The sequence below is a fragment of the Microtus pennsylvanicus genome, chromosome 1 (genome assembly GCF_037038515.1).
Source record: "Microtus pennsylvanicus isolate mMicPen1 chromosome 1, mMicPen1.hap1, whole genome shotgun sequence".
NCBI classification, from domain to species: domain Eukaryota; kingdom Metazoa; phylum Chordata; class Mammalia; order Rodentia; family Cricetidae; genus Microtus; species Microtus pennsylvanicus.
The window spans coordinates 210,509,146-210,531,571 of record NC_134579.1 but is presented as its reverse complement, the minus strand read 5'-3'; the positions used below and the strand labels follow the sequence as shown (position 1 = coordinate 210,531,571).

The 22,426-nt window shown below is 46.8% G+C and overlaps 1 protein-coding gene across 6 annotated transcripts in view; it reads right to left on the bottom strand.

Annotated features, from left to right (window-relative positions):
• The window catches only part of Arid1b (AT-rich interaction domain 1B), a 356,893-nt gene that overhangs the window by 216,725 nt on the left and 117,742 nt on the right, over positions 1–22,426 (bottom strand). For all 6 annotated transcript variants that reach the window (XM_075950348.1, XM_075950347.1, XM_075950338.1 and 3 more), the window contains exon 4: positions 2,208–2,318. In XM_075950348.1, coding sequence (XP_075806463.1) covers positions 2,208–2,318 — 111 coding nt within the window. The remainder of the gene's footprint in view (positions 1–2,207; positions 2,319–22,426) is intronic.

Genomic DNA, 22,426 nt, shown 5'->3' with positions numbered 1-22,426 from the left:
TTTTGAAAAAATCCCCACTTGTGCCATAGGATTAACTGAGCATTAGACACCCATCTGAATACCTATGAGAAGTGTACGTCAGTGATGGTCAAGCTTGTAAACAACCATGAAGAAAGCAATGCACATGGCACGCGACTCCTATGGCCATGCAGAAAGCTGCTATGTGTTTATGGGACATTCTCCAACCTGCTTCACAGCAGCCATGGCAGAACTACAAAATCAGCCTAAAACCAAGAGTGTGGGATCCACTGGACCCTGCCTTCTGTGACTTAACTTTAATTCCATGGCCAATGCTGCGTCTGTCACAGGCGCATGTCGTCCCCGTTGCACACACTCACTTTAATTGCTTTTAAAAGCCTCTAACACAAACACAAAACCCTTTCTCGTTCCTGCAAAACAACGTGAACTAACCAATACATGGTCCAAGGCAGCTTAACAACAAGAGACTTTTCTCTAAGACTCATCCTCCCCTCACAGAAACAATACCTATACAAGCCGTGTCTCATAGCCATTCCCAGCAGACTCAAAGGCAGTGTGTGTTCTCTAGCCATTATATACCTTCTTTTCCAAGGGTACAGAGCCAACTGTACTGGGCATGGCATGTATACAGCCTGCCATGTTCTACATCCATTACCAAAGCTTCTTCTCCAATATTTAAAAAGAACATACTGAATTTTACTTAGTGCAAAGTTACAGTTCAAGTTAAAATCATGGTTCTCCCAAACTTCGGTTTTAAACAAACTGTAACAGAAATTTAACAGCAACAATAATGCTTGAGATCAAAATACGTTAACAGGAAAATAATGTAAAGACTGTTTTATAGGTTTATTCGCGTACTTAATACAGAAACCTTCATTCAAATGGGTTCTCTATCCCAGAGTAAATTGAGTCCAGATGAGCTGTCCATGGACATCATTCTGACACACACCACACTGCAGCCACTGCGGGCAGCGCATACAGCCCCTCACCACACTGCAGCCACTGCCGGCAGCGCATACAGCCCCCTCACCACAAGAGATGCGGGCAGCGCGCACAGCCCCCTCACCACACGAGATGCCAGCAGCGCGCACAGCCCCTCACCACACGAGATGCCAGCAGCGCATACAGCCCCTCACCACACGAGATGCCGGCAGCGCATACAGCCCCTCACCACACGAGATGCGGGCAGCGCATACAGCCCCTCACCACACGAGATGCCGGCAGCGCATACAGCCCCTCACCACACGAGATGCCGGCAGCGCATACAGCCCCTCACCACACTGCAGCCACTGCTGGCAGCGCGCACAGCCCCTCACCACACGAGATGCGGGCAGCGCGCACAGCCCCATCACCACACTGCAGCCACTGCTGGCAGCGCATACAGCCCCTCACCACACGAGATGCGGGCAGCGCATACAGCCCCTCACCACACGAGATGCCGGCAGCGCATACAGCCCCCTCACCACAAGAGATGCGGGCAGCGCGCACAGCCCCCTCACCACACGAGATGTCAGCAGCGCGCACAGCCCCCTCACCACACGAGATGCGGGCAGCGCGCACAGCCCCCTCACCACACGAGATGCGGGCAGCGCGCACAGCCCCCTCACCACAAGAGATGCCGGCAGCGCGCACAGCCCCCTCACCACACGAGATGCCGGCAGCGCGCACAGCCCCATCACCACACGAGATGCGGGCAGCGCGCACAGCCCCCTCACCACACGAGATGCCAGCAGCGCGCACAGCCCCATCACCACACGAGCTGCGGGTGCAGGCACTACACAAGCTGCTTTGGCAAATTTCAACTAAATTACTTTCTTTGGGGGAAACTTCTCTATTTAAAGTCCAAGGAAAAATTCAAATTACTAACATCACTGTACCTTCTGGAAAGCAGGAATTTCTTTATGTTTCAATTCTGGCACTGACACTTTCGCTCTGTGTCACTATCACAATTCAGCAAGCTAAAAGCAGCTCAGAAATGCAACAGAAATTCCTTTGTGCACACAAAGCAAGCCGGTCAGGTGAGACCTTCCAACAGTGGCGTCTGACCTGCCAAAAACGCTACAAACAAAACAGACAGCCAAAACTCTCAAGAAAGGAGCCTAAAAGTTAATAATTCTCAAATAAACCTAAAACCTATACACCTCTCCCTGTAATATAAAAGAGAACAGACAAAACAATCCTTGTTTTCAAACTCATTACGTTTTCCAATCAGCACAGTAATGTCTTACTGGTAAACTCGATGGTCTTTCCTGTTGGATTAAATTCAAGTCTTCGTGGTTGGATTTTCCGGGGGCCAGAGGAGGCTGAGATCTACTTCCATAGCCTTCCTGAGACATGTCCTAAACAAACATAAACACACAGTCATTCACCAGTATCTCTGAGTGTAAAGCTTCATATAGGAAACAAAAAGACACAAAAACTGATCATGATTAAACATCAAGTAATGCTACATTTTGGCCAACATTTAAACATGTGACAGCAATCATTTGATACTTTATCAAAAGCAAAAATAGTAGTTAATCAATGACATACGTAAATATAAATAACAGGCTCCCTCAATAGGCAACGGCACAGACGGAGCTGAGCTTTGTGGAACAGAGGTGAGCTGAGCCAGAGAGCAAACCACAGCCACGAGCTCATTGCATTCCTTAATCCGACAGTGGGCTATACTGCTTGACTGTTCCTGGAGTAGGAGGGTGAGGGGAGACCTCACTCCTAGCCCAGGCTGGCCTTGGATCTGTGATGATATTCCCACCGCAGCCTCCCAAGAGCTGGAATTACACGGGTGAGCTGCCACACTTGTATACTGAACTATGATCTAGGTCAAATACTATTTCAACTAAAAAAAAATCATTAATTAAAATATTATTAACAACTGGATGTTAAAATGCCCTCCTAAACACAGAACGGTATGAGTTCCCAGAAAACCAATAATACCCAGCTATGAAAGCCCACGAGCCCATGTGGCACAGTTTTTAGAAAACCACATTAAAGAACAAGAAAAGAAAAAAGAAAAAAAAAGTGGAGAACAAAACACCTGTCAAGAGCTAAGAAACTCAGGATGCAGGCTAGGCGTTCTGCTAAAATAACCCACAATCCAGGTACTCCCCCACCGCACAGACCCTGCAGAGCAGATGGTGGCTATTGAGTACACTGCTCAGCTTTTCAGCACGGCTACTACACGGACACTTGATCCACAGCGAGGCCAGAGGCTAAGGGCCTACCCCACAGCTAGCTGCTCCCTTGGCTCTGGAAGCTGAAGAACCAGTTTCTGATGGGAGAGGGAAAATAAGAAGGGAAACTACTATCACCAAATAAAACTCCCTCCCCTTCTCTGTCAGTTCAAATAGGCATTAAAGAACCATATACAAATTCTATTTTATTAAATATTACATGGAAAATGTTCATTAGTAAAACTCTCTAAAACTCGCCCACTGCCCCACCCCATGCTCACACAGAATACACTGCAAATTCCTTGGCTTCTTAAGCCAAGAAAGAGCTGGGTACTGGAAAGTCCATGAGCCACACAAACTGGATTTCACCAGCCAGCACCAGCCAAGGGTCAGTGTAAACTGCCTTTAAACTGGCTCTAAAATAAATGCTCATGCCTGAAAACAGCATTCCACAGACTCTCACAGAGATCTCCAACACAAATAATAAGCCGCACCAGACCAAGGCCTTAGTCTCTTCAGGACAGATTCCGCTGCAGCTGCCTGGGTTGACTGGGGACCACACCATGACGGCGGTCTGACACCTGCAACTCTATCGCCATGCAACCCTGGAAGCCACAGCTCTGTAATCTGGCGGCCTTCAGAGGGCAGCATTTTGGCTTGTGGGGGCTGATCAAGAGTTGGAGGATTACTACCACCCTACCTTCCACCCCCAAAACCAAGCTTCCGGCAGATGGAGGTCTCCACTTGTCACAGAGATGCCCTGCTAGGCACCCCACAGATCTCTGAGATTAACAAGCAGGATTTCAAATCAAGTGGACACAAGGCCTCATTCAGGGGCCTTCACTCTGCTCCAAAGACGATGCAGGGGTGCAGGACAGCCTCACAATGGCCAAAGACATGAGCAGGCCTGCTTCTCCACAGCACACCAGCAGGCCTGTCTGGGAACCCACCCTTCTTCAACCAGCTTTGATGCTGCTAGCCTCTCTCTATAGCAAACAAACTGCTTCTTAAAGGGCTTGAAAAAGACAGCCACAGTGCTTGCACAGTGCAGCTCAGACAGTACCTCTGAAACAAGCAGCAAGAAGGCCACAGCTGAACACAATCAGAAAATGCTACGACCTTGCAATTTATTCTTGAGGCTGCAAATGTTCAAAATCATTAGATTCCACCAAATTTTATGTACTATTCCCAACCACAGAAACCTTCAATTATTAAATACAGTTGTAAATAAAACCAAAATCCAATTTCTTAAGAATGGCTGGCGAGAGTTTGTTCTGCCTTAGGTGGGATTTGGGTGTAAGGACTGAACTGCAGGAGCACAGAGGGTGGGCAGGAGTTCTAGTCTGGACCAGCCAACCCCTAAGTTCATGTGCAGAGGAACCACACGGTCTATAATAGAGAAGCTGGGTGTGAAATCCCAGCATTCTGGAAGCTGAGGCAGGGGACTGAGAGTTCAAAACCAACCAGGGCTACACAGGAAGGCTCCAAAGATCCCATAACTCACTTGAGCTTCAAAACTGCTAGTCTTTAACACGCACTTGCTTTCACCTCAAGTAACTAAACATACTTTAATAAGCAATAAAAAGATAATGTCAATATCAGAAAAATACATTTAGCATTATATTTTATATTTTTAAAGCACAGATTCATATTTGAAAACAACCTTGCCATCTTTGGTTATTTATAAGTTTTAGCCAGCATACACATGAACACTCATTAAATTTATCTGTCAATCATATAAAAAGTCAGCTCTTCAAAACAACACCATATCGTGACGGTTCCCTGGTGCACAGGAACCAAGCACTGGAGAGTGGTTCACCATCTGTGAATGCACCCACATCTCACCCACGGACTTAATGACAGGCTCTGGTCGGAGCCACCTTCGTATTATGAATCAAAAGTAACTGGAAAAACTGAAACACTGAAAAGAGCATGGCAGGGCCATGTGCACAGGCTCAGAGACTTCCTCTGAGGTGTCAGGTAGTCGCAGCCTGAGAGGGGCCACTCCCTTTCTTGGATATGCTGCCATACCACAGCATGAGGCAAGGTCAGCTGGAATGCAGCGGGATCCCACTTACCTTAGTGTACATGAAAAGCTGCGCTAAGGACCTAGTGCCAAGGCCAAGTACACAAGCCACTCGTCATTTAGCACTGGGAAAAGGAGGGGAGAGCAAGGGCAGAGAGCAGAAGTGACTTCCGTGGTATGACTTCAAAAGACACAGAGAGGAATAGGAAAGAGGAAGTAGCAGCCTTCCTAGGCTCCCCTTCCTCCACAGGGGGTACTGTGCTATTTTTAAGAAATAATCCATCCATCTTTCCTCAGTTTCCCACCGAGTCCAAATCACGAATGAGCATTTCCATCAGTCTTCCTTTAGACACAGAGGAAACCCTTTCTGTGCTGAGCTGGTTTTCCGCTTTTTCACAGTGGTTCATGTCTTGTTATGCAAGTGTGACTACAGCATAGCATTACCTGCACCCATCCTAATCTAGCCGCTCCCGACTGATGTGCATCACGGCACAGCATAGACATCCTAATCTAGCCGCTCCCGACTGATGTGCATCACAGCACAGACATCCTAATCTAGCCGCTCCCGACTGATGAGCAGCACAGCATAGACATCCTAATCTAGCCGCTCCCGACTGATGTGCATCACAGCACAGACATCCTAATCTAGCCGCTCCCGACTGATGAGCATCACAGCATAGACATCCTAATCTAGCCGCTCCCGACTGATGAGCATCACAGCATAGACATCCTAATCTAGCCGCTCCCGACTGATGAGCATCACAGCATAGACATCCTAATCTAGCCGCTCCCGACTGATGAGCATCAGAGCATAGACATCCTAATCTAGCCGCTCCCGACTGATGAGCATCAGAGCATAGACATCCTAATCTAGCCGCTCCCGACTGATGTACATCACAGCACAGACATCCTAATCTAGCCGCTCCCGACTGATGAGCATCACGGCACAGCATAGACATCCTAATCTAGCCGCTCCCGACTGATGAGCATCACAGCATAGACATCCTAATCTAGCCGCTCCCGACTGATGTGCATCACAGCATAGACATCCTAATCTAGCCGCTCCCGACGGATGAGCATCACAGCATAGACATCCTAATCTAGCTGTTCCCGACTGATGAGCATCACAGCAGAGCATAGACATCCTAATCTAGCCGCTCCCGACTGATGTGCATCCATGCTGCTTTCATTCCTCCACTACTCCACACCGCAGCATTACAGTGAGCAACTTCAAGCATATAGATCTCCCAATATCACTACTCTCGACCTGTCTCATTCCATCATAAGGCTGATAGGATAAACAAGGGCAGACACTGGTAAAGTGCTCTAAACAAAGGAAGAGCCAATTTACACCCCAGTCCATCACTATGGAACAATCCAAACAAGATGCTTATGCTACCATCACAATATCTAACTCAATATAAAAGCATCCAAGTTAGAGTAAAAGAGGGGAGGGTACACCCCACCGCCCCACACCAACAAAAGAATTAGAATACAGACCAAAGGGGATGAGATGAGTGGGGTGCAGGGAGACAGTCCTGGCAAACCGATGTCAGTGGAACTCAACTGGAAATGGATGGGGATGCGCTCAAAGGGCAGCCAGCCTGCAGGATCCACAGTCCAGCAGAGAGCCAGGTATACAAACAAAGCAACCAAGGCAGTGGGGATGTAGCACAGTGTACAATGCTTGCCTAGAATGCACAGGTTCTATTCCTAGTGAGCACATGTGCATGTACACACACACACACACACACACACACGCACACACACACACACACTGAACTAAGAGGTACCCCTGCTTCTTTAACATTCTTGGCAGGGAAAGAATGTCTGAGAGGTTTCAGAAAGCCCAGTGTCACCCTAGTCAGAATCTGCCTGTCTCCCCACTTTGGAAACACCTACCTTCAGGTAAACCAATCTCCTTGCCAGGAGGCATTTCATTGGGGGGAGGGGGGACAGGACACTCCACAGACCACTACAGACTGCAGGTCCTGGGAGATGATCCCTATACAGAAGAAACAATGTGTCCCTAGACAAAGAAATTGAAGGTAGCTTTTCCCAGAGGGCACACAAGCTAGCATGGTCACCCCCGGCCACCTCAGGGAAACCCTACAGGAAATACCAGAAACGGAAGCTGAAAATCCTAGGAAGTGGCCCTGCAACAGCCTCCATCTACAGGACAGCTCCTCTGTAGCTTGCGGTTTGCTTGTTCGTGTGCAGTCAGGGGCAGCAGTCTCGAGTGACGGACACCTAGTTTGTACAGTTTGCAGACACCAGAAAGCTCCAAGAACTGCTGCATAGTGGAAGATTTAATATCATTTTCACTTTTTAAGTTATAGTCTAAATTTGTTTCTTGAGAAGCTTAAAGGCTATCTATTGACCACTTCCAAAATACTTATTTCAGTATCATGAATAAACAATTCAAATCCAAATTCCTCTTCACAGATTTCAATGCAAGACCACTCTCTCCGCCTTCTGTTGTCTACATAGTAAAGGGCTGAGAGAAGCCAGACACAGAGGTCCATCACTTCAAGTTGTTCCCCTATATCTTCTGTCCAAAGTCCCCACACTTTGGACATTCCCGATTCTCCATTAACATGCAAACATGGAAGGAAAATTCACCCGTCTTGTCCATGTATGTCCTAACTCTTCCTTCTACTTAGATCTCACACACCTGTTACTCCCTCTGTGCCCATGAACATCTGACACATCCCCAACCCCAATACAAATCTCCCTCTGCACTGCAGCCTCTTACCCACTGCGAGGCCTATAGACTCGCTTCCTCCTGCCTACGGAACCAGCGTGTGTGTGTGTGTGTGTGTGTGTGTGTGTGTGTGTGTGTGTAACAGCTCTTCATGTCCTCCAGGAAACTAACCCTCAATGGCTGTGCTCACTGTCACCCTCACAAGGCCTCAGTTCTCCTCACATCCTCCAAGGAGATGTCTGGGCCATCCACAGAACCCTGGTAGAAGGATCTCCAGGACCCTGAAGCCATACCCTGGGCCAGTTTAGATGGGTCATCAGCAGAGCTGGATCTCCCATATTAACGAGTTCTTCAGGAGAAGGCCACCATCCTCTTGGATTTCCAGAGCCTATCACTGACAAGCTCGGCAGCAGCCAGGTAAAGGGCAGGCATGAGTTCTCAAAGCTCACACCTCAACATGAGGACGGCAAACACACAGAGCTGAGAGCCCTGGCTTGCATCCAGAAATACGCATCGTGTTCGCAGCTACACTGTCTGGGAGCAACGTGCTACTAGACACAGTTTGCTGTCTGCTACTGGCAGAATTAAAGCAAAACGATGACTGAGAAAGACGGCACTGAAAATAAACTGAGATCAAGGAAGAAAAGACTGGAGAGCAGCAATGGTGCCAGTGCAGGTGCGGGTCAGGACGCTACGCGCCTCCCAGAAAACGGGCTGGCGATCCAGCAGTCCAACACCTACATCTAACTACCCGATTTTAAGTTTTAATCATTTTTTAAAATGAGCCACGGAGATGGCTCGGCGGGTTAGAGGACTTGAGCAGTCCCTGAAACCCATGGTGAAAGGAGAGAAGTGAGTCCACAAAGTTGTCCCTGATCTCCACTTGTGCCCTATGCCACACTTAAGGCCACATTCACGCTCACCGATCATAAATACATTACAGATACACAATACTAAACTTAAATAACAAATTAAAAGGGTCAAGGAAGAGACTGAGTGAATCAATCAGAACATTTCACACTGTGGGACTCAGCTTCCTGCATGAAGGATAACAGACTAAGAGAAAGAAGAAGGAAGAAAGGGGCAGGAATGCTAGAAATGAACAAGTTGAATGATATGAACAGGGACCGCAGGGCTGGTCCAGCCATGGAAAGCACAGGCTGCTTCTGCAGATGAACTGGGTTCAGTTCCCAGCACCCACATGGCAGCTCATACCACCTGTAAATTCAGAACTCCGTGAGCATCAGGCTTGCTTGTGGTGGACATACAGACATGAAGGCAAAACACTCAATGACATAAATAAAAATAAAATAATCTTGTTAAAACGGTATTAAAGGTTGGGCTTAAAGCGCACAATGTCTGGATTTTATTTCAAACAGTAAGGTAGGGCTGGGGTAACAGGGTTAGAAACGCCTGAACCCTGGGTTCAGTTCCGGGGAGGGAAAGTGGGGAGGAAGGCTCCAGGGAAGCACAGATTAAGAAGATACAAGATGGGGGACATAGAGGAAACAAATCTACCTACCTGGGCAAAGCTGAGTGGCTCGACCGTGTCTCTATTTGTCACTAAAATCACCCACGCATGCTCCTTACTCCCGTTCCAAAATTCCTCTAGCTCATGGAACAATTACATTACCAAAGCTCAAATGGTTTTCTACTGCTACTGACACCATAGTCCAATTTCTTTAGCTTCAATTAAAACCTTGTTCTCCACAGTATGTGATACACAAATGTATTGATGCGTTTGCACGTTCACACATGGACACAGGTGCATGTATACACACACAAGGAGTCCAAAGGCTGGATACGTGCTTCAGATACTATTTAGCTTCTCTTACTTCAAAGGACATTATCTTGCAGATTTGAAGAAACTCAAGAGAAAAGTAGGGTCTGCACAGGTTCAGCGCCTCTTCCTGACGAGGCTCACTAACATTCACAGAGGCTTGTCACCGCAAACCCGTCACCAGCGAGTGGCAGCCAACCACTGCCCAGACTGAGGAGGTGGCAGCTCTTCCCTGAGCCTGCAGCGGGGTGAAGCCTGTGGAAGCCTGTGAATGGCACAGAGTAGAGCTGTGCCTGCTATGGCACCAAGGAGTCCTGGAGGCGGCAGCACCAAGCCTTTGCTTCCCCTCCATGTTTTCCTGAACTGTAGTGTGTGAGAAGGAAAAGCATATGGATAATTAAAATCGCATTTCCTCACAGACAGTTCAAGAACTAAGGACGAAAGTCATCCAGACTTTTAATAATCAACTCATTATTTCTAAACTCACAAAGACCAGTCAATCAGCTGCAGTCAGCCCTGCTCTGTGTCCACCCAAGAGTCTCCGCTCCACAGCTCCCTACTGAAGGAGTCCTTTCTTCATCCATACGGCCTAGCGCCACGCCTGGCAAAAGTGGACTAGCCAGCCGACAGCAATTATTCTATCTAACTTAATTAGAATCAAAATGTTAATTCATCTACTAGGACCTCATCTCACGGCTTTAACGTTGGCAGTGGCAAACATCTTAGCAGCTAATATGCAGTCACCGCTCCTCGTGTGCCAGGCTTCTATAAAGTGTTTCATTCATTCAATAAATTTTGGGCCTTCATCCTGAACCCATGAGATAGGTGCAGCTATTTCTCAGGATCTGTGGAGCACTGGTCCAATGGTGCATGGGCACTTGGATCTCTTACGTGAATGGCCGAACATTTGCTTAGAACCTAAGTACCTTTTCCTGTACGTAAATCATGACGATCACTCATAATACTTAATGCAATATCAATGCGATGTAAATAGTTACACCACATAGCTTAAGGAGCAGTGGCAGGGAAAACGTCTGTGTGTGTCCAGTGGAGATGCAATTTAATGTTCTGAATATTTTTATCTGGTGGTTGAATCACCGACACAAAGAGCCAAATGTCCTGCCTCACTGATGAGAAAGTCAAAGCATGGAAGTTGAATGATTCGCCCACGGTCAGTGAGTCATCAGGTGGGAAAGGGAACTGGGGACCAATGCATTCTTTCTATAGTGCCCACCCAGTATCTGACCAGCTCTAGCCCTAGATCACAGTATAACCAATTCTCCAAGTTTCCTTACAGTTTGTGAGGCCAGTTGATTAAATGTAACATTTTCATTAAATTATCAAAATCAAGAGGTTCATAGTATCAAGGTGCCTAGTATCGAATGCTGTGTCATGACCAGGCTGAGGTCACAAGGGCTCTACGGCTGTAAAACAGACTGGATCTTCCCTGTTCCACAGAGGTCACAGTCGCCACTTAGGTCATGTTTTCGTTGGCTCTGAAATGAGGTGAGCCTGGCACTGGCTTTGAATACCCTGGGGAGCTGATGCCCACTGCAACAACGTGCGTCCATTCCTCCCAGACCAAGAAGCATGTCACCTAAGAGTACAGTTTAGTGAGCAAAGCTACACAGTATCAACAGTGGCATTCACCAAAAGTGGGGCATAACTTCACCGAGATTTACAGAGCAGGTTAAGTACAAATTAACAAATTTAATATTATAATCCTTTATAAAATAACTGAAATAAAAATAAAAATAGTAGAAACTGCTCAAACACAGTTGGCGCCTGATTTAAAATGCACAATAATAGCTCTGGTCTGGACAGTTCTCTACACTAGCCACCTTGTTATTGTGCGTGTGTTTTAATTAGAGGAACAATAGGAGGGGGCACAAGCAGCCTGATAGCAACCTATGCAAACAAAATGTATAAAACCCATAGCCTATATAAACAGAATCTGTGTTTGCCGAGGACAGAGACTTGCGGGCTTGCCAACTTACCTCTAAGACTGGAAGGTGCCACCTTTAAAAGCTGATTTCTCAGAAATGCTCATGGAGTAAAGGTCTCAGACTGAAAAGGGATATGGGACAGCTCACCGGGTAAATCGCTTGCCTTGAGAACATGAGCACTGATCAGACCTTAGCACCCACTATGCGGGTGTGGTGAAGTGTCCTGCAATCCCCGCCCTGGGGAGGGAGCTCCTGGAGTATCCCTGGCAGCCCACCACAGCCTAATCTTTGAGCCCCTGTGACAGAGACTGAGGAACACAGCTCCTGAGAAAGGAGGCTGGAGCTTACCTCTGACCAAGCCCAGCCTACCCAGCAAGTTCAAGAAACTCCCACATCAAGTGGATTGTGTTCCTGCAGAAGGACTCCAGGAACTGAGTTAAACGAGACAGAGGATCAAGGACAAGGAGCAACAGACAAAGTCAACAGGAGACAACAAGGAACAGCTAGAGGCCGCTGTTTCCTTCACATCACACCCAAACCTTTCCAAATTAAGACAAAACAGACCCTGTTGTGTGTTTTTATAAGGACTGTGATGATAATAATTGGCCACTTTACTTCATTAATTTGTTTATAATTTGGGGTTTTTGAGACAGGGTTTTTCTGGATGTCCTGGAACTCTGTAAACCAGGCTGGCCTCAAAATCACAGCTATCCTCCTGCCTCTGCCTCCCAAGTACTGGGATTAAAGGTGTGCACCACCACTGACCACTTTAAGCAATGTTAAAATGAAGTGTTTGAAGGCAGGCTTGGAGGCTCTTTCTACTGCAGTTTGTGCTGTAAGAATATATGAGATGCACGGCATGGGGCCACGTTCCTTTAATCCAAGCATCCAAGAGGCAGAAGCAGGCAAATCTTTGTTGTGTTTGAGATCACTCTACTACACAGTGAGTTCCAAAGCCAAGACTGTACAGTGAGACCTTGTCTCAAACAAACAAAGGATGGGAGGGGGAAATTACACTGAAGACACCTTGGATCCAGGCTCTCTCATCTTTACTAATCTGTAGAAACGAGGCCATGTACATCACTTCTAAACAACAACAACAAAATATCTAGCTTGCTTAAAGATTCTTCTACGGTATTTAAAAAAATATATAGTCTGCTTAAGGGTTCCTATGATTATAGGAAAACTCTTACCTTTAAAAAGAAAACTAAATTTCTACATGGGGAAAAGAAAAAATGTCCAGAAATGTGGGGTTTACCATGAATTACATCATAATTAAGCATGTCTGATATCCAACGTATTTGGCAACTAGTAAAATGGTGGAGTCCAGACCCAGCTACATTAGACATTGTCGAGGTTCTGGTACTGTGACAAGGGATTTTTTTGACAAGCTACTTCAAATCTAGGGTAGTCTACCGTGATTTCCAAGAAGGGTCCCCACTTGCAGCCGGCAATACTGGGGAGTTTTACAGATAGAAAAATTACTAGGCTGTGCCCTAAAGTACTAAGTCAAAACCTCTAGGAGTGGGGACCACCACTTTGTGCTGCAGACACGAGGTCTGAAAGCAAATTTAAGAGCCGTCACTGATGGCCTTCGGGCTTGACCATCTGCCCATCTCTGGAGCCAAATGTGTCTTTACTGTATAAATAGAATGAAAGAGACGGGGAACCCATTAGATTAAAAGACAGCTGCAATTAAACCCAACTCCAGGCACTGCTTCTGTGACGCTCTGGTATTAGAGTAGTGAGTTAGTGCACAGGAACAAGGCCAGGCACAAGACCGGAAAGCACCGGTTAGCTGTGAGCACATCAGTGGCTCTCAAACTTTGATGTACATCCAGGTTTCTGGAAGAGTTAAATACAGACGCCAAAGTCCTCCACAAATAGCAGCTGGGGTAAGAGTGCTCGCTAAGTAAATACCCTGCAAGCTTCAGAAGGAGACAGTCCCTCCCTCCCCTTCCATAAATCCTAACTGCCACCTGGCAAATGGCCTCTCCCCGCTTCTGTGCTCAAAAAAGTGAACCCGAGACATGAACACACTCCACCCCATATGCCGAACTTTGCAGAAAATCAGTCAGCAAATGAGCTATTTCTGTCCTCTCCTTTACTGGGGAGCGGGGTGTGCGACCATAGCCTAAACTAGGAAACCCCAAAGACAGCACAGTTTTAAACATTTATGAATTCTCTTCCACTATAACACAATATACACACAGTTTGTTATTCTACTTAGGAAATGTCTTTAATCAAAATGACTGATAAGGACAAACATTTATTTACTCGTTCATTTATTTATTTTTATGTGTATGGTGTTTTTGCTTGAATGTGTGCCTGTTTAGCCTGGTACCCATCAAGGCCAGAAGAGGGCAATGGAGCCCCTGGGACTGGAATTAAAGACAACCATGAACTGACATGAGGGTACTGGGACCAGAACCTGGGTCCTCTAAAAGAGCCGCCGATTTATCTCTAAACTGAGTTTTCTTTTCATACTTTGACATACTGAAGTGTGCATTTTAAAGTCAAATGAAAACTGCTAAGAGTAGCAAATATAAACATGGGGGGATTCCCAATATTCTTGCATTAGAGTATAAATAAAAAGGGAAGAGAAGGCTGTAATGATACAATGAGCCTCGACGACTGACACCCTTTACCCCAGCGCTCAGTGGCAGCCATGACCTGGTGATGTACCTACCCCGTCTTTCTGAACAGATCCAACCCTGCATATGCTCACAGAGGCCTGGGAGACTCTAACCTAGAACCAGGTTCAAATGCTTAGGCCAACCTAAACATCCAGGCAGCTCTGCCGGGGAACCATCTCCACCACTTTCTGAAGGAAATGAAGGTTCAGACAGGCGTTACCATCTTATTTCTCAACTTCTGGTTGGGTTTCCCTTTTTGATTCTCATTCTAAAAAGAAATAAAATAGCTTGAAAATATTAAACATGGAAATGCAGTACTATCGAATCATAGCCCAATGCAGTTAGATTTCCAGTTACACTCCAGAATATAAGGCCAGCGGAAGAGACAGTGGTGCCATACCCTGTCTTCTGGGCATGACCCGTCACACCACTAAGTCACGGAAACTGGAACTACCTGCACACGATCTATCCGCTAGGATGCTTAGCCCTGCCCTCTCCAGGGCTTGCTAGGAAGGGAGAAGACATTTTCCTGAGTGGTCTAGTTACTGTAAAAAGCCCTCACACATGCTCCTGGAAGCAAACTTGAAGAAACTGACTGGGTCAAGTTTAAGGCACATGTGCATACATGCATGTGTATATGTGTGTGCCTGTGCAAAGACCAGCAAGGGGATCAAACAGGAGGCAGACAAGAGAGAGTAATGGATAGGGGTGTGCATATATATGTATATATGTATGTATACACACACACACACACACATATACAGGGGTGTGTGTGGATATATGACCAATATACATGTACAAAAATGTCATAAGACCAATTATGTATAAATAAGATATATTAATAAAAATAGAGGCTGGAGAGATGTCTCAGAGGTTAAGAGCACTGGCCACTCTTCCAGAGGTCCTGAGTTCAATTCCCAGCAACTACATGGTGGCTCACAACCATCTATAATGAGATCTGGTGCCCTCTTCTGGTGTGCAGACAGAACACTGTATACATAAAAAAAAATAAATCTTTAAAAAAAAACAGAAAAGTGAGAATCAGGTGTGGTTACTGATGCTTCCTAATCTCAGAACTAGGGTACTTCGGGTAGGAAGACTGCCCTGAATGACCAGCCTGAGCTACACTGAGACCCTGGAAGAGGCATTCCCCGAGGCCAAGGGTTTCTTTCCCAGGACTGAGAAGAAAGCATGGGCTCAGATCACTAAGGTCAGAGCCACCTGACTCCACACAATTAAGAAAAAGCATCCACGCCAAGTGGCTTTTTTACATCCTCTAAACACTGTTTCTATATTCTCTGGGGTTTTCCCAAAGCTCTCAGGGAAAAGAACTCCTAAAATGCAGACTCAACTGCGGACCTCAAGGAACAGGATCCTTGCCAGTCTGCCGGGACAGTGGGTACATAACTGACCTCACAAGGAGCCGGACATGGAGGACGGCCTCTCCACACCTGCTTGCCACCCACACATGTCCACCAACTGTGTCCTGCGCCAGCCTGGCTGCCCCAGTGCCAGGGACTTGCTCGCCCATCGTCTAGGGATGGCCCTCACTTCCCCTTAAAGTAACAGCCAAGTTTTCTCCTCAGTCCCTCAAGCTCACTAAATTTCTCTAGCAAGTGTTCAAAGCTCAAGACCACTCTCCCTTAGAGCAAACAAGAAGAGTGAAAGAGATTCAAAATTCAATCATAACCCAGAGTTGACCAGTCCTTGGCATATCCCGACTCAGACTGCGACAGTTCAGTGTAGAGCTAACAGTCCCTTCTGTGACGGCACAACGCTAAGGGATGACTGGCACTGGACTCAAATGTCCAACACAAATGAGAGGAGGAGGAGATGGAGGAGGCGTGGCTCCTACTGTCAGGCCAAGACAGACCAGAGTAAACAGTGAAACAGAGACCCAGGGCTCGCATGATGCACGCATCACAGGCACTGAACTGAAGGTGACTTCGGAGAGTGGGGGCTGGAGAGGCGGGCTGCTAAGTTTACTTCAGAAATATCTTTCACTGTATGTCTCAGGTAAGAGTCTATTCTCAGAGCTGAACTCTAACACTGACTATGACAGCTCACGTGACACAGTTCCATCCCAGCACTACTTCCTCCAGCCCGCTCACCACACACTGGAGGTCCGGGCATAGCCATCTGAAAACTGCTGACAATGAATGGCTATAAAGAACAAGATGAGATGATTTCTTTTTCTTTAAGAAAGGACAGTAAAAACATCTGCAACACCTCCAGTCTCGCCCTCAACTTACTTCCATTTTATCAACTACCAAGTGACCCACCCCGTTAGAAGGAAACAGTTCATAATAATGCTTTGTTTCTTCTAAATAGAATGGTGGGGGTGGGGTGTGATGGTTCAGTGATTAAGAGTACTTGCTTTTTCTTTTGTTTGTTTGTTTGTTTGTTTCTGAAGACCCAAGTTTGGTCCCAAACACCCCTGTCAGGTAGTTCACAATAGCCTAAACTTTGACTCCAGGGAATCTGACACCTTCTGCTGGCCTCCAAGGGTGTCATAAATAAAAAATAAAAGTAAGTATTTTTTAAAAGTTGATAGAAATGGAGAGATGCTCAGTGGTTAAGAGCATTGACTGTTCTTCCAAAGGATCCAGGTTCAATTCCCAGCACTCACATGGCAGCTATCAACTGTCTGTAGTCTCAGTTCCAGGGGATCTGACATCCTCACACGGATACACATGCAGACCAAACACCAGTGCACATAAAATAAAGGTAAGTATTTAAAAAAAACTTGATAGTCTGTTAATTCTTCTTAATATTGAAGGGGAGGGACAAAAAGAGCCACATTTGCTAGTAAGACCCCAGACTGCTGAAGTACAGGGTCATTTAGAAAGTTCAGTGGCCTTTATATTCAGTAACACAGAACTGGTCCTTGCTAAGACCACACCTCCTCCCATCAACAAACAGGCTCATTGCTCAAGACCTCAGACACACCAATCACTGTGACGCCCTGTGCCATCCCGAATGTGGCTGGATAGCATCTCTGCTGCCCTGCTGTCCCCCTCCTGATATGGAGCTGCTCAGCAACAGTCAAGGCCCCACTACGCACTGATGAAGTCTGAGGCTCTCCCGTGAGTGAAAGCTCCCAGTGCTGTTTGCTCTTACCATGGATCACACCTGTGACCTAAAGTCAACACACACAAAAAACAAACGACAAACTGCCATCTTAAGAAAACGTTCTCCTTACAAATCTGGAGCAGCACTGAAATCCATAAACCACACCCACAAGAGCGAAGCCGGGGCACCCGCACTGGTGTATGCTGCAGACTTCTAAGGATGCACTGCACGGCACAGCCTCTAAGGCAGCTGCAACTTGCTGGGGCTACTGGTGCGACTCTTGTACAGACAGGAAGGCTTTCTCCAGCTATGAGAGCCAGCGGGCCATGTTATAAGCATGGGAGGAGGTGTGGCTCTATGCAAGGCTTCTGACTGGGTCTTAAAGGTGGTGCTGCATCAGAAGACCCTTGTCACAGCAAAGGGACAGACCAGACGGCCTGCCCCAGCCCACTCCACTCGACACTGCAGGGCCGTGTGCCCAGTGTGAAACAGGAATCTGATGGATACGGAGAAACCTTCCCCTCACTGCACCTCGTTTTACAGATCCGAGATGAAAGGAGTATGAAGCTTGCTCAGGAGCCTGGGAAGCAGGGCACATCCATCTTACAGGCAACGTCACAGTGCTTGAAAGGCTTCCCTAATACACAAAGGGAAACGAGGACTCAGAGAGGAAGAACTTCAGGTTCTTTCTTTGGTAAGACCTCGCAAATCAAGATTTTTTTTTTTTGAGACAGGGTTTCTCTGTAGCTTTGGAGCCTGTCCTGGAACAAGCGCTTGTAGACCAGGCTGGTCTCGAACTCACAGAGATCCACCTGCCTCTGCCTCCTGAGTGGTGGGATTAAAAGCATGTGCCACCACCACCCGGCTTTCTTTTTAACAAAGGAAACAGACCGACCGTTGGGCAGATACTGGTGGGTAGACAGTTCCTGCTGTGTGCTAGCTATCCACTCTGTCTACAGGAGAAGAGGAGCATACCTATCCCTCCCTTAGAGGAGCTGCAGAAGAAAAGGAGAGCAGTAAAAATTCGGAGTTATTGACTGACTCAAGGTCTCCAGTGCCTGAGAAACCCGGACATGTCCAAAAGTACTTGCTCTTTAATTTCCATGGCTGATTCACCCTGGAACACAACACAGCAGATTCCTCAAGTTTAGGAGCCTGTAGAGTCCTAGGCATTGCTGAGGCTCAAGATACAAGCGCCATTGGAAACTATGCGCTAAACTATCCACACAGTTGAACTAACTTCTTAAAACCTATGAAGGAGGAAGCTGGAAAAAACTAAGTCTCTGAAAGAGTGCTCTCTGTACCTGGCCAGCCCTTACATTTGCCTGTCTACTAGAGGACGAAGCCTGTTGGCCAATAGGCAGGCTTGAAGGCACATGTGTGCAAGCCCACCCAACCTTCTGCCCCCACCCCACCCCCAGAATGTGAAAAAGCCAACTAGCTGAACTGCCTCCAACTAGCTACTGTGGGCCATACCAAAAACCCTCACATATCCCAATGCCCAGCAACAAATGTTTTATTTCTTCAATGCTAAAACAATAAGTTTACCATGCACCCAAAAAGTAAAAAGATACTTTTGATGATTAAACTAGCAACAATATTCAAAATGTTTACTGTGTGTCTGTTTTGTGCCAGACACAAACCCGCAGAACCAGAGAAAACAGCCACAACACAGAGACCTTCCTCTCACAAAGCTTCTCTGCTAAGGGGTGAAGGCAAGGGCAATAGCAAGCCCTGACAAACAAGTTTGTACAGGCCACATAGCAACAAGCTCAGGGAGAAAACCAAAGTGCAGCAAGTTATGTAGAAGATGGGCACTGCGGTGCTACAGCCAGGAAATGACCTCTGACCTTCATACAACTGTCATAGCACACACAAGATAAATAAATGTAGGATCTTTTCTGTTTACGCTTCTGGTCAAATTATCAGGAAGAAGATTATTTACTTGGGGCTGGGGGTTAGAGAAGGCGAAGGTCTGCAGAAGAAAGAACAGCATGGCTCCATGGTGAGCTTTGGAAGCCCTGAGGGCCATCTCTGGAAGGCAGAACAGGAGCTGGACAGGCGGAAGGGGGAGTCCCAGTCACAGGGGTATCTCATGATCACCCCTCCAGATACTCAATGACACAGCACCAAGACACACAGAGAAGAACAGAGGGAAATGAAGGAAAACAGACTTGAAAGCGAACCAGACCCACAGGCCAACATTCAGAGACAGGAAGATAAAGAAAAACCAGGGTGAAGAGTGAGTAGTGACCGGCAAGGTCCAGAGACAGCCGGTGATGAAAACAAGAAGCTCTCTGGTGCCGACAGGAACAACAGAAAGAGAAAGCAGTGGCTGAGGCAAAGAGACAAGGGGAGAGAGGCAGGGCCTCCAGTGAGAGAAAGTGAAGGGCCAGAGCCTGTGAAAACCAGGGAGGCTGAGGGGAGGAAGGGGGGGGGGCACAGAGGCAGTTCTGTCTCCTGCATCTCACTCCTCAGGGAACTAAGCAGGGGCAGGCAGGCGAGGGGGATAGGGGAGCGAGGGGGTGTGAGCAGGAATGGGATGAGAGGGGAGGAACACTGAAGAGGGATGGGATACCCTGAGGGAATGTAGAGCCTAGGTCAAGGATCTTCTATAGTCAGTGAGCAGAAAGAAGTGAGAGATTCACCAGGCCTCTTCCCTCCTCCTCCTGGCCCTGCCCTGAAGAGGCAGGAGCTGAGAGCCTCCTGGTTACAGGAGAAGGTTTCTAAAAGGCAGGGAGCATCTAAGGGGAGATTGAGTCCTGCTAGTTAAGGAGGAGAGGGAAAGACTGAGGGCTGAATAACATATATGTTTGCTATAGACAATTCAGAAAACACAAGCAGTACAAAAGGAACTTCAACATCTCCAGGGTGTTCTGAGCAACTTCTTTTTACAGACTTAGATCATTTGCATACACTAGGGCCACTCCCCAGGTCACACAGCCTGTGAGAACAATCCTGAGAATCCCTATGCCTCACTTCCCTGACAATTGCTGTGTGGTTGCTGCATGCTGTCAGGTCTCGTGGAGTGCAGCTGCTCAGTCTTGAGCAGGTCTGACCACATTCCACTCATTTTGTGCAGGTCACACTGTGGCTCTGAGTGTCACTGGCCTCCATAATCCCTTAGGGAGTGGCACTCTTAGGAGGCATGACTTTGTCGGAGGAAGTGTATCACTATGGGGCAGACTGAGATTTCTATGCTCAGAATACTGCCCAGTGTCTCAGTCGAGTTCCTGTTCCTGCAAGATGTAGAACTCTGAGCTTCTTCACCAGCACCTTGTCTGCCTGCACACCGCCATGCTCCCTGCGTGATAATGGGCTGAACCTCTGACACTGTAAGCCACCACCTCAATTAAATGTTTTCCTTATCTCTACACAGAAATAAAAATCTCTCCTAAAACATACCCCAAGGCTAACAGCTTTTGCCTCTCTCAGTCCCTTGCAACTTTAACTGGGGAAACATGAGTCCATGCTAGAAATGCCTTGCTGTCCTTTGTTGGCTATACCAGGGACTACCCTGATTTGTAACTTCTGTATATGGTAAAGCAAACTGCTTATTTCCCTGGTATTAAGGAAACCTGTTAACTTGGATGCACTGACAGGTGAACAATTACTTGTTACAAGGGTAAAGAAATGCAAGGAAGGGCCCCAAGAAAAGTGATTGCCACCAAGCCCAATGATCTGAGTCCAGTCTTTGGAACTCACTGTCCCCAAGAACTGCTCCCCAAGGTTGTCCTCTGACCTGTACAGGTGCACAGGGGCAAGTGTGCTTGTCTACGCTCACACGCACATCACAATACACACATTAAGTCATAAATAAAATAAATATTAACAAATAAATACAATGTGATTCCGTGGGCATGGTTCAGGAATACCACACTGATACAGCAATCATTGCCTCACATCCCAAGCTACTTAAAAAAATCCCAGCATTCATGAGCACCTAAAAACATCCACCAAGCCCAGTGACCTACACTTGCCAATAATCCTAGCTACTTGGGTGGCTGAAACAGCAGGGTTGAAAATCCAAGGCTTGCCTAAGCTCCAAACTGGGTAACTTACAGAGAAAACCAAAAGTAAAACACGGATGTGGAAGTAACTCCATTAGTACAATGCCTGCCTGGCATATGTGGGGTCCTGGTCAATCCTCAGTCAGTATATAATACATACAACCGAACACACATACATTAACCCCAAATAGCAACACAACAGCTAGTCTATTTGCAGAGAGCAACAAAGTGTTCTTGAAATCATTTTAGTATGCGCTAACATTCCCAGGAAGGAGACGGCCTGGTGTACTAACCAAAGACTGATTGCAGCTTTGCTGAGAACTTTACCATCTTAGCAGAGGATACCACACTGATGATCCTGCTGGAAATACAAGACGTGCTAACACAAGGCTCCTGCCAGCTCGCCCCTTGTTCTGTCAAGACCAAAGAGACCCCACACGAACATCAAACAGCTGCAGCAGGCTTCTAATGGCTGTATCCAAGCACTGTCTAATGCTCAGAAACCTCTTTTATTTTTACCATGTAGTTGGCATATTGTTCAGGCTTATTTGAAATTCTAAAAGTTGCTTATTTAACTATGAACATTCTTTAAAATGAAAAGAAAAGAGGGATTAGAGAAGTTTCACTAGAAAACGGGAAACTTAAACCGGGTACAGTAGAAGGTACAAGTAACCAGCACTCCGGAGGCTGAGGCAGGAGTACATGTAACCAGCACTCAGGAGGCTGAGGCAGGAGTAGCCTAAATTTGAGAAACTCTTTATCTTTTATTTAAATAGATAGATAGATAGATAGATAGATAGATAGATAGATAGATAGATAGATAGATAGATAGATGTGAGCCTTCTGGATTATCTGCTATCAACACTCTGTGTTTATAGAGTTTTAACTAATATACCTGACAACAAACAACAAGGGAGATGTGACACATCTGAACTGCCCCAGACACCTCTGCTCGTCCTTGGCCTCGCGAGCACAGGAAACCAGCCTAGCTAGAGAAGCTGGCTTCTGCTGACGAGTTCCGCTTCTTGATGGTTACTGCACAAGGCACAGGTAAGATGAAGGCAGAGAAGTCTGAGCCTGTCGACAGGAGTACAGTATGA